This window comes from Alosa sapidissima, chromosome 5 (assembly GCF_018492685.1).
Source record: "Alosa sapidissima isolate fAloSap1 chromosome 5, fAloSap1.pri, whole genome shotgun sequence".
Taxonomy (NCBI): domain Eukaryota; kingdom Metazoa; phylum Chordata; class Actinopteri; order Clupeiformes; family Clupeidae; genus Alosa; species Alosa sapidissima.
In genome coordinates this window covers 29,162,169-29,175,465 of record NC_055961.1, presented here as the reverse complement: position 1 = coordinate 29,175,465, position 13,297 = coordinate 29,162,169, and the positions used below count along the sequence as shown (strand labels likewise).

At 48.5% G+C, this 13,297-nt stretch overlaps 1 protein-coding gene across 1 annotated transcript; it reads right to left on the bottom strand.

The window, feature by feature from the left end:
- Positions 1-7,172: 7,172 nt before the first annotated feature.
- On the bottom strand, positions 7,173-13,067 carry LOC121709773. The gene is made up of 12 exons (XM_042093376.1): positions 12,908-13,067; positions 12,675-12,804; positions 12,195-12,561; positions 11,113-12,099; positions 10,632-10,994; positions 10,013-10,546; positions 9,539-9,910; positions 9,302-9,488; positions 9,018-9,206; positions 8,588-8,916; positions 7,414-8,395; positions 7,173-7,258 (listed from the first exon to the last, which is right to left on the bottom strand). Exons 1-12 carry the CDS (start codon positions 13,065-13,067, stop codon positions 7,173-7,175), a joined length of 4,686 nt encoding a protein of 1,561 aa, XP_041949310.1.
- Between the last annotated feature and the right edge of the window lie 230 nt (positions 13,068-13,297).

Below are 13,297 nucleotides of genomic sequence, written 5' to 3'. Positions count from 1 at the left end.
TTGCTCACCTGTCCATCATCGTAAAGCCTGATTTGATTGGTCCGCCCGATTTAGGGCGAGCATACTTCCACCACAGTGGAGCAATACCGAACTTCCCGTGGGGCGGGAATGAATGTAGAGAGCAACTCTACTTATACGTTATCCAGATCCTGGTCTTTTGACATTTACATCCATGTAGGTTATCAGTGAAGTTACGTTTGCTAATAATACGTAGCAAACTAGCAAAGTAGGCCTAACAGTCGCTAGCTAGCGATATACAGTGGGCAGTGCTTCGAATTGGCCAGCTTCACTCGCGGTCCGCGCGTGGGATCACGCGGTATCACGCGACTTTAATTTGTATTTTTCCAGTGAGACGCTGCAACAACCCAAACAACCGGTAGATGGCTCAAGTGAGCAGGGTGTGTCGTAAAAAGAAATGGAGCCTGGAAAACCCTACACAGACTTCACTACAGACTTTAGCAGACTGGTTTAGAAATAATGTAATAGCCAGAAATATGCCTGCCCTAATAAATAAATATTTGGTTAACTGCGAGTGAATCCCGTTTGCAGCCGTAGAGACGCAGGACAAATTAAACATTCTGGTTTTCTCCGAGTGCAACGATGATAGACAGACATCATTTGGACAAAATATAGAGTATTAACCTCCGTTGCTCAGCCAAATGCCTTCCTGTTACGTCCTGTTATCACGGAGTTAGGCCTACAGGCGATAAACGATTTTTGATGGTCACAAGTTTACTTCATTAGGGACTGTTCGTTATTTATTTAAGGGGCTACCGGAGGAGTTTGGGGAGCATTAGTCCAAAAAGACGTGACCCTCCCTCGCCAGCAATACATTTTTCTATGACCCTCCAAAGTGATTATGAAAAAATCACTGTCAACTTTTTCCGGGTTTATCGCCTACTGTATTTTAACGTTTTCACATATTTGGCCATAAGCCGTTTATCATAGGCTATCACGAAACCAAACTACAAAGGCGAACACTTTAACAGGGGGAATTAATTGGGCATGAATCATGCTGAACGCTATTTCGCTACCTTAGAATAATAAGGTTCTATCTGCGTTTTGAGTAGGTACAACCGGGACGATTGAAACGGGGACGAATGAAACATTCCGGTTTTCTCCGAGTGCAACGATGATAGACAGTCATCATTTGGACAAAACATGGAGCATATTAACCTCCGTTGCTCAGCCAAATGCCTTCCTGTTACGTCCTGGTATCACGGAGTTACGAGCGATAAACGATTTTTGATGGTCACAAGTTTACTTCATTAGCGGTTTATTTTTTTGGATTATTAAAGAGTGTTTTTCATTTAAAGGTTTGACTTCGTGCTTATTCAGAAGAGCATTTAGTGCTCTCCCCAATCCCAGACGTTCACATTGCATGTTTGTTTGTAATGGATGCAACCGCGAGATAGGCTATGCGTTTGACAATAAGTTGTTAACAGAACCAAGACATATAGCCCAGCAGCAATCTAGGGACTGTTCGTTATTTATTGAAGGGGCCACCGGAGGAATTTTGAGTGCTTCAATTGGAAGTTGCATGACCCTCTCTTGCCTGCTAGAAATTGTTCAATGACCCTCCGACAGAATTGTTAAAAAAAGACATGACCCTCCCCTGCCAATTGTCTTCCGCCCGCGCCACAACCACACACTTTGTGATAACATTCTTAAATCAATCTTTCCCGTGAGCTTGCATGCTACCAGTCCTTCCTTTTCAAATGTGTTGCGCCTGTTTGCACAATTTCACAAATAATCATATGTGATTAATAGTATGACAAATAATCCCTGTGCACGGGGACCGAAACGATGCATGCCAACTTTTTCCGTGTTTATCACGTATTTTAACTTTCCCTGCTGTCTTGCCGTTTTAATGTTTTCCCGTAGAATATCCTACATATTTTAATACTCTCATAACAGCCCTGCCATCGGGCCTGTCTCTGTGTTGCCCTGTTGCTACCCCTTGCCCTTCCAACGAAACAGATGTCTTCAAATCATCGTTTTCCTTGCTTGAAGGCGAACTTAGAGTGATGTTAACCTATTTAAGTTTAACGGCGCGATTGCCGTGAGAGCACGATTCATTGGCGCTTGCATGTTCGGCCTTATGTCTACGTGCGCACCTGAGGCTACTCAGCTGCAAGAGAAATAATTTCCCCTCTTTGTATGTTCACTGCAAGTTGGCCTACCATAACTTACCAACTCTGCACTGTAGACTGGCTATTTATATTTTTCTGTGAAATAAGCAAATGTATTTGTTCAACTTTATGAAGCAGAATTACGCATAGGGTACTTGGAACATAATACATTTGACAAAGGACAGATGAATGTTGCTAGTGACAAAATATTAACTTTCAGTGTTTTAAGATGTCTTTGTCATGGGGAAGTGTTTTTCCCCATGCATTTATTCTAGGTTACTGTCAGTGACTGCCGTGAGAGAAGCGGGTTCTGTGTTTCGTTCATGTCAGTGACTGACGCGAGAGAAGCGGGGTCTGTGTTGTGTTGTGTTGCGTTAATTTATTTTCATTGGGCATACCGTGCCGTGCCGTCCACAGCTCTTCAGTTCTGACAAAGCCAAAATTACTCCTTTTGAAACAATGAGTGCAGGAAGCGCGTTTGTATGGTTATATTGCTTGACGGGGGGGTCCCAAGCAGCTTTCAGCCATAAGGCTACTTTGAGAACATTTCAATTCACCCGACACTAATATTCAAAATGTTGAAAACTATTTCGGCATAGCCTATAAAGCAGTTAAATGGAATGTTAGTTGTAAACAAACGAGCTACTTGGTGAAGCTTGGCCTCACAGATGCGCTCGTGCCTTAGATGGCAGGAAAAATCTTCACGATAGGCCTATTAACTAACCACCCGATTCACGTTGGCTGGGGGGAAGGGGGGCCATCAGACAATTGTGGCCAGTTAATCCGGCCCTTCCCCCAAAAAATCACACCTTCCCACCTCTGACAGCTTAAAAGAAGTCAAGAGGACTCCTTACTCACAGACCTATTCACAAACCTGCTGTTTTGAAATCCTATGCAGCTACAGCAGCTTCCAATCGCGAGGAAGCAATTTTGCATTGTAGGCATAACTAACATGCAATAACGCCGCCAACAACAACCAAAACTAGGCTAATCATTGTCAACATGTAAATTAAATGTAACATTATTGTGAATCAAATTAAAATGTTCTCTTTTGCAAACGTAGGCATAGTAACAGAATAATTTAATAATGTTACAAAGATACTACATCAATCCGTATGTTTCATTGGGCTACTAGGCTATTTGTTTTGCCTCGATTCATTTAGGCTAGGCCTTTTTATTCAGGGGCCATATTCACAAAGAATTTTAAGGCTAAAAGTAGCTCCTAACTGGCGAATTTAGGAGCAACTCCTAAAAATAATGGGCGTGTCACTCCTAACTTCAGGACTCCTAATTTTTTCACAAAAAGTAATTCACGAAGCATTTTAGACCTAAAAGTAGCACCTAAGTCTGGGACAGCTTAAGTCGAGAGGACTCCTACGTAACTCACTAAGACCTATTCATAAACAGCTTTTTTGTGGCATTTTACGTTGCGATGTTTTGAAATAACCTATGCGCAACAGGAGCTTCCAATGCGAGGGAAAAATTTTGCATTCATAAAAGGGATGCAATAACGCCACCAACAACAACCAAAACTACTCATTGTTAACATGTAAATGAAATGTAACGTTTCATTGTGAATCAAATTAAAATGTTCTCCTCTTTGCAAACGTAGCCTAGGGATATGGTGACAGATTAATTTAATAATGTTGCAAAGGTAGGCTACTGCATCAATCCATAGGCCTATGTTTCATTAGGCTACTAAGCTATTTGTTTTGCCTTACTCTTTATTCATTTAGGCTAGGCCTTTTTATTCAGTTATTAATCATCTTCCGTCCTTCGCACTACTTGTGTAGGGCACGCATTCTCCGACCTGTCACCTGTCAGTCATCATCCGAAGAGAGGTGTTTGGAATTCCCGCGTTACAATCGTCAGCCAATCAAGGTGGTCACTTCAGTCAAGCTCGTGCATGAGTAATGACGTCATCCATAGCCACGAAGACTCACTCCTAGTTTAGGAGTTGTCTGAAAGGCTTTGTGAATAACTTTGAAGAGAAAACTCCAATCTAAAATCTTTAAGTGCGATTTAGGAGTAGCCTACTCCTAGTAGTAAGATAAAAGCCTTTGTGAATAGCCTACGGCCCCAGTTATTCATCATCTTCCGTCCTTGTGTAGCGCACGCATTCTGAGACCTGTCACTCATCATCGTAAGGGAGGTGTTTGGAATTATGCCCGCGTTACAATCATCAGCCAATCAGCCAATCAAGGTGGTCACGCTTGCCCATTTACCCAAATTAATGGTCGAATATTACTGATGATCATTGTTATTTAAGAACATGCAGTGTGCGTAGGGTACCAAAAACATCTTGCTCGTAAAAAAGCATCATAACGCACATTCTGGCGGGTCTGTTATTTAGCCTACTGTAGGCTGCGCAAACCACATGCCTTTATTTTGGGCAAGCCGCTGGCTGGGCAAGCCTGCATTCATTCATTCATTCAACCTTTATTTATTCTCGGAGGGTCATTGAGGGAAGCCCTCATTTTCAATGAAGCCGAAATTACAGAAGCGAAGCAAAGCGCCCCACAAACAAGACAACATTCGTGGCCTTCTGTTGAAGAATTTTATATAAAGCCTGCACTGACAGTAATCCTCCTGCCCCTGATAGGCCTACCACAGCTGTGGATAGTGTGGAATGTTCAAGTAATAACACAATCCAATGTGTGTCTCAATTGTCCCCCGCTGACCACCTCACACATTTCTCTAGATTTTGCAACGAACTTACATGACACAATGTCATAAAATATGCCAGTTTTAGGACACAGAATAATGTTTGTAATGATACCAGGTAGGCCAGGTATTGTCGAAGGTGCATGGTGAAGTGAAATTCTTACTTTGGAAAACAAACATTTGCCGATATCATCGCCGATCATCAGAATATTGCAACAGATTCTGTGTTCTGGACTGTTGTTAAGCCAGTGGTTCTCAAACTTTTATTTCATTCCCCACTTTGATCAAGGGGCATGACTGATGATAGTGGAGATAACGTGTTATCCCGAGGCTTTTGCAAGTCAGCATCTTCGACGGTAGTCTATTAAAAATATAAGTTTTCGATGTCCCAAACGGAGAGCCATACTTTATTGTTTTTAACGATCTCTATGCTACTCACAAAAATGTAGGCATGGGGACATGATGAAGTAGGTTATCCAACTGTCGTGTGTTAAATTATTGTGATTACGAGCCAGTGGTTTTCAAACATTATGCGTGACTTGGACATCTAACTAAATGCAACAGGCTCATATCGTCCTCGCATTCGCAAAATGAGGACCAGTGTTTTGTCAAATGGCAAATAGCTATTCGTTTTAACTATTTTTTTATGATAGTAGCCTATACAAAAAGCACTTCATACTATCTTAATCTTGCGAATGGGGGTGCGCAGGACTGAAGTGCAATTGATTAGACAGATAATTGGCAGAGAGTCTACAGATGTGAAATCGATGCTTGTGTCAAAATCCTGATTAGCATATGATTATCTTATGCCTTCCCCCAGGTTTGCTGGACCAGGAAGTATGAGGAATCCCGCAGGGAGCACTACACGTGGCTCTGACATCATCCAAAACAAACAAACTTGTGTCAGTGCAGGAAGGTGAATCCCGTGTGTTTTACTGAACATCACCTGAAAAGGTGCTGTTGCAAATAGGATTTTTATAGCTAGATTATAACACAATCACACAGTTTCACCAAGCATAAGCCCCCCCGCATTAATTTTAATGCCTTTTATTCACCTTTGTTGTACACAAGTTCCAAGCTATTGAAAAGTTTTTTAGTAAAAAAAAAAAATTGTAGTTCGTTTGCTCCCTTTCTTTCAATAAAGTATTGGATTTATCACAAATGCCAGCTTGTGTGAGATGAGTTTTTTTCCCCCACCCTATGTCCTTTATGCTTTCAACTATTATGAAAAGTGTTTACATGTAAAGAAAGAAAGTGTTTAAATTTAGGTTTGAAGAAGGTAAGACTTTTGAAGACCATTGTGATTGAAATTCTAAGCATACGCTTTTTGGTATAGACAACAAATACCAACTTTATTTCTCCTTAAAAACCACTAAATTAAACTAAATGTATTTTGACCTAGTGCACAATTAAAGACTTTTAAGGCTTTAAACTAATTTAGATTGAAGATTTTGACCCTTTAGAAACCTAGTTCTAGTGTGTGTGTAAAATAAATGTACAGACACTCAACAAGGCATTGTTACTGATTGACCATTTTTATTCAGTAAGACCAGCAAACAGATAACAGATAAGTCAGAAAGTGCATAAAATAGGAGAACACTGCAAAACTCAGCAAACGGTGCCAAGACAACAGGCATTTGTAAGACCAGAACATGGATAACAAGTCAAAAACTATTTTACAGTTTGTACAGTCAAAACACTGCAAAGCACAGCCAAAGGTGCCAAGGCAACGGGCTTTTGTAAGACCAGAACATAGATAACAACTCAGAAAGTGCATAAAATAGGAGAACACTGCAAAACACAAGTCAGAAAGTGCATAAAATAGGAGAACACTGCGAAACACAGCGAACGGTGCCAAGGTAACAGGCATTTGTAAGACCAGAACATAGATAACAAGTCAGAAAGTGCATAATAGGAGAACACTGCAAAACACAAGTCAGAAAGTGCATAAAATAGGAGAACACTGCGAAACACAGCGAACGGTGCCAAGGTAACAGGCATTTGTAAGACCAGAACATAGATAACAAGTCAGAAAGTGCATAATAGGAGAACACTGCAAAACACAAGTCAGAAAGTGCATAAAATAGGAGAACACTGCGAAACACAGCGAACGGTGCCAAGGTAACGGGCATTTGTAAGACCAGAACATAGATAACAAGTCAAAAACTATTGTACAGTTTGTACAGTCAAAACACTGCAAAGCACAGCGAAAAGTGCCAAGGCAACGGGCTTTTGTAAGACCAGAACATAGATAACAAGTTAGAAAGTGCATAAAACAGAACGGTGCACAACAGAGAAAAACGTGCCATGATAACGGGCACTTGTAAGACCATAACACAGATTACAGGTAAAAAAGTATTTACAATTTGTACAGTGTCAGTCCTCCAAGCCATCTATGACGGCGACAAAGTGGGCAAAGTTTCTGTAAACCCTGTTGTCCAGGCCCTTGGAGGGTGACATGTCTTTCACAGGGCAATACGTTTTCTTTTTGTATTTTTTATGTCCCTGTATAGGTTGGCCACACACCTTGCAATTGGGGATGTGCTGGACCCTGAAAAGCTTCGCCCCAACTTGGGTGGGTTGGTCTGCCACCAGCTTCCTTTTGTAATGGGTCGACCTGGACCAGGAAGCTGGAGCAGCGTGGGTCTGGCTGGAGGAAGGCCCAGCGAGAGCAGGGGCAGGCAGGATGGGCACACAAGCCGAGCCAAGGGCGCAGCAGTTGGCGCGGTCTGTGTGGAGGAGGGGCCCGCCACAGACTGCGCGGGGGTGGGCACAGGCTCGGTGATGCTGAAGGTGGCGGGGGGTCTCTGCAGCGGCCGCACAAGAGGCAGTGGCTGAGGAGGAGGAAGGAGCGGCTGAGGAGGAGGAAGCTGCGACGGCGCCGCCATGTCAGCCCGTCCCCTCAGCTTCTTGGTGCCGGCCGTGCTGGCCGTTGGTACGTACTCCATCACCGGGTAGTCGGGCGGAGGGAGGACGTCGGGTTGCCGTGGCGCTGGAGGAAGCTCTGTGGACGATACGGAGGTGGTCTTTGAGATCACCGAAGGTTGCCTCATGGCGTGAAAGTTGACCAGCCTCTCTTGCTGTAGGATAAAGTCCCTGACCGTTTTGACGTTGATCTTGGGGAGAGGGATGCCCGCCTTGGACAGCACCGGGTCGTCCACCAACACCCTGTGCTGTATGAGTTCATAGGCCTTGAGGATGCTGGCCTTTTCCGGGCCGGTTCGAGAGGACTGGGGGGCACTCAACCAAAGCAGCTTGACCAACACGTACATGAGACGGTTGTGCTGCGCGCTGATGTCCTGCTGGGCCGGCGCGTACCTCCTGGCCATCTTCACCCGCTGGATCAGGGCGGCTTCGCCGAGGTCATCCCTCTTTGTACGGCAGTACAAGGTGTTGCCCCAGTGCGTGCGGTACAGCTGGTGGTACTTCTGTGGCTGCTTGTCATGCTCCTCCACCGCATTCCAGGCGTCGAGGATGGCGTTGCGCTGGTCGGTGGTGAGCTGGAGCTTCTGGTCAGCACCCCCAAGCTGCACTAGCGTAGCGCAGAAGGCCTCCAGCTCCTGGAACCCAGGGAGGGGATTGGCACTGCAGGCGTCCTCCTGCAAAACAGCGAGAGGGAGAGAGAGGGAGAGAGAGAGAGAGACAGAGAGAGAGAGAGAGAGAGAGAGTGTCACTTGAAATGTAAACAATGTTCTTTCTAAAATAAATGTCTAATATGAATGTCTATATATGTCTATAAATGTGTATATAAAAATGTCTTTGTGGTTCAGCAGCATGTCGGTGAGACTCACAAAGGCTGGCGGATGGACAGTGGCCGTCTCGTTGTTGGTCAGCGTGATGTGGGCAGCATCTATGTCTTCCAGGTCCTCGTCGCTTTGGTAGGCTTCGTCTGCCTCGGCGCCGGGATCGTCCTCACCAGGCCGATACACCTCCTCCTCGGGGGCCGGGCCAGGCCCGAAGATCAGCTGGCAGCGAGCGTTGAGGCGGTCCACGAGCGGCACAGAGTAGACGCTGGACCTCTGCCGACCTCCAAACACAGCCGCCGAGCTCCTGTCGGCGTTCCAACGCGCGATGCCGCTGACCAAGTACACCTGGTAGGGCCGCGCCGCACAGTGGGGACCTGCAGGCACATCACAACAACAGGCATGATATGAGCGGTATTGTTGTGTGGGTTTTTTTTTTTTTGTTGAGTGCAAGTATTTGTTGTGTTTTCTAGGTCACCTGGAATCATGTGGGGGAGCGAGCGGTGGAACCCCTCCAAGCTGTTGCTCCCACGCAGGCACTTGTAATACGGGACATCCACACCGTTGATGGTGGTGGTGCGGGCAACACGGTACATGCTCATGCCTGGTGGGTCCTGGATGCATTCCAGGTGTCGCTGCTGGCTGGCCCACATCTCATTGATGGCAGCTGTAAGCACACAAACATGCATTCATTTAGCACATAATTGACTTTGAGCATGTGTGTGTTTGTGTGTGTGTGTGTGTGTGTGTGTTTTGTCGTACCAGTGGACTTGAAGAGGCTGACGCCACTCTCATCGAGCCCAGCCGGACCTTTCAGCTCCTCGATGATGAGGTGAATGAGGCGAAACGTCTCATGGGCGCCGAGGGTGACCCGTCGGACGTGGTGCTTTAGCTGCTCCCGCGAGATGTAGAGTCGGACACGGCCTCCATGACGGACGAGTCTCTGGCCCTGACGGCCGCGATGAGCAGATCCAGGTCCTGGCGGTTGTAGGCCAACACCGCCCCGGCCAGCACAGACTTCAAGGCGGGGTACTTGGAGTGAGCCTCTGTCCGCAGAGCGGCGTCGAAGCGATGGAGCCAGTGGAAGATATCCAGCCTCACCACCATCCCGTTGTCCACCCAAGGCTGGAAGAGGGTCTCCACAGCTGTCGGACCCTGCGCCCTGCAGCATCCCCGGTCGATGTAAAGGATCTGGGGGACGGGCTGGTTGGCGAGGCGGAATCTCTCCATAACTCCACGGCACATGGGCTCCAACTTCTCCATGGACTCCTCGCAGGTGAGAACAAAGGACACGATCTGGGAGAGTTTGTTGCCGATGCTGGTGAACCACTCGGCCGAGCCCTTGCCCTCCCCAGAGAGCTTCTTCACCACCTACGACAAAACAAGCAAACAAATACGAGTACAGTTTAGGTTTGCATGATGTGGTGTTTTTCCTGTGAGTACTTGTATGCGTGCAACACACTCTTGGTTAACTTGCCTTCTTTGTGAGTCCATTTTCAGGACCGTGCCAAACGTGGACAGAATTTGGCTCCGGTAATCCTGGACGTTGTTGGCCTCCGCCAGGAGAAAGGCGTGCCGCAGGAGCCGCTCGCAGGGAAGCTCCCTGGGAGGAGGAGGCGCCCGAAACTCTCCGTGGCCGAGCGCGGACACGATGCTGCCCGGTCGCACCAAAGCCATGAGGAGCGTGGTGTAGAGGTCCCGCCTGCGGTTGTGCTCCTCCATGTGGTTCTCCCGCACCTGCTGCCACACCTTGGCCATGGTGTTGCCCTCTGTGCGGTCGCGCAACAGGTTGAGAACGCTCTTGTCGACCCCGCGCTTGGCCGTGAGGACAGCCGGAAACATGGCCTGGTGAGCCTCGCTCAGCTGGCGCAGGATGGCGTCGTCCCAGGCCAGCCAACGGCCCATGGGGCCACCGTCTCCCCCCCTGGCTGCCTTGAGGCACGGCCCGCAGCAGAGCACTTCGCAGCACATGGAGTACCACCCCGACACATCGCAGATGTGCCGCACCTGAGAGAGAGGAAATGTCACAATTACAGATCGGCATGGGCCAGACGTGCACGTAGCACTCACGCGAAGGGACCACAAAGCTTACCCGAATGTGGTAACCCGATTTGGAGAGATGGGTGTTGCGTCCGGCCCCCGCGCACGCGTCACCACGCGGGCAGCTGATGGAGCACCGCCACACGCCAACAGGGCGCCAGAAGAACAAGCGGCTCCGGAAAAAGGGCTGAGGAGAGGGAACGCCGCCGCCGAGGTAGCCAGGTGGCTCGGGTGGGTAAAACCACATGCGGTCCGACTTCAGGACCCGCCGCCTCTTGATTTGCCCCCTGACGTCCTTGAAGGTCTGCACCGAGGTGAAAAGCCCTCGCTCGCTGTCCTCCTTCAACCAGGTGACGTCTGCCGCTGGGATGCCGCTAGGGTCCTCCCATAGCCTCACCCAGCCTTCCATCTCCACCTAAAAGACACACAACACAAACAGCATTATATATATATATATATAAACAGTGCATAATTAGATTGTGACTGAGGTATTTTGTAAGATGCATGCATCACACTGTCATTTTTACACTTACAGGAGAGTCGCTCTGCGACAACGTGGCGGCAGAGGCAGGCTGAGACTGGCTGTTGGAGGGCGACGGTGACGGCTGCGGCTCAGGGCGAGCGCCAGGAGCGACCTGGCTGGTGGACGTCTCGGGCTGCTGCGCTTCAGGCTGACTGGGCGAGGATGGCGCTGGCTGCTGCGTCTGACGCTTGGAGGTCCTGGAGGGCCGTTTGGGCGCAGGCTGCTCGGTGGATGGCGCTGGCTGCTGCGTCTGACGCTTTGCGGACCTGGAGGACGGTTTGGGCGCAGGCTGACTGGGCGACGGCGGCGGCTGTGTCTGACTCTTTGCGGACTTGGAGGCCGGTGTGGTCTTCTGTGTCTGACTCTTGGCGGACTTCTTGGCCCGCTTCTCGGATGCAGCGAGGAGTGGACGCTCAGGAGTAGGAGGAGCAGCGGCAGCAGGAGGAGCAGGCTGCTGCTGTTTCTGACTCTTCTTGGCCCGCTTCACAGTGAGGAGTGGAGGCTCAGGAGACACAGGAGGAGCAGCGGCAGCAGGAGGAGCAGGCTGCCGTTTCTGACTCTTCTTGGCCCGCTTCTCAGTGAGGAGTGGAGGCTCAGGAGACACAGGAGGAGCAGCGGCAGCAGGAGGAGCAGCGGCAGCAGGAGGAGCAGGCTGCCGTTTCTGACTCTTCTTGGCAGACTTCTTGGCCCGCTGCCCAGATTCAGCGAGGAGTGGAGGCCCAGGAGACGCAGGAGGAGCAGCGGCAGGAGGAGGAGCAGCGGCAGGAGGAGCAGGCTGTGGCTGTGGCTGGCTGGTGGACAGCTCATCAGCTGGCTTCCCTTGACTACTCTCAAAGGTGACGAGGGCATCTAGCATGATGTCATCGTCATCACACCACGACGCGCAAGATGGAGCAGCGGCAGCAGCCGACGGAGTGGCTGTAGGAGGAGCAGATGGAGTGGCTGCAGCAGCAGCAGACGGAGTGGCAGCAGGACGAGCGGCGCCCGACTGAGACTTCTGTGAAATACAGGTAGGTATCAGCTTTATGTTTTCTGTTATGCATCACATGTTACAGTGTTATTAGGAGAATTAGGACAACTCAACAAGCATACCTCTTTCTCCAAAATGTACGCCCGGAAGCGCTTGAGGGACTTGGTGGTGATGTCACCCTCCTTTTTAAGCAGCCACTGCTTCACAGCGGCATGAGCATCCCGCGCCTTCTTTCTTTCTTGTTCACTCCCAGCTTGTGGGTCAGCCTGGTGGCGTGTATGCAGGCTGTACCAGCTCCACATTTCAAGGAAGGTGAAGGACTTGAACTGCCCCTGGCCGTAAATGGCCCGATCCACGTTGACCTCAAGGTGACAAGAGACGGGGGGGAACAGCGTCACATAGCTCATCAGGCTGTCCTTCAGCCACCCGTCATTGATGGGAGTTTTTCTCTTTGGGTCCTGGGTCTCCTCCAAGTGGCGGTCAAGAACACTGAAACACACACACACACACACACACACACACACACACACACACACGTCATGGTTAGTTTAAGAAACGGACAACTGTACGCTGTTTGGTTTGGTTTTCTTCAATGTACTTACTATTTGATGTAGCCGACATCATTCTCGACCAGCCACTTGAAGCTCCTCCCAAAGTACCAGCCGAATGTCAGAACCAGTTGTCCCAGGTACTGGGCCTCCGTAGGGTTGTCAATGTGACAGCGCTTTTTTGCTGGAGACAAAAAAAAACATTTTGAACATTTTATTACCTTAGTGAGCAAGCCAGCAAAAGCTCTACTGCAGTGCATTAGGTTGTCATTATGCCATGATGTTACCTTCTCTGTAGGCCATCTTTGGCTCCCGCAGCAGCTTGTTAACACTCAGGCTTTTGCCCTGCGCGGCCTTGGCCTCTTTTGAGGCCCGTAGCATGCATTGTTGCCTCTCTACTGGCACGCTAGTGTCCAGTATCTCTAACACTGGCAGCAGTGGATCCATATCTGACATTGGTAACAGTCAATTAACATTAAAACATTAAAACCATTATGCTTTACTCGTCATTATGCTTTACTTTACGTTAGTCAACATATAACCAGTGCGCGCTCTCATTCTCCCTACTGAGAGCATCTCTCTCTAGCTGCTACTCAAGTTCCCGCGCAGCCTGAACAAGCGGCAGCTGCACTGTTCTCTAACTAAGGAAATATCAAGGAAATATACACTTTTGCACA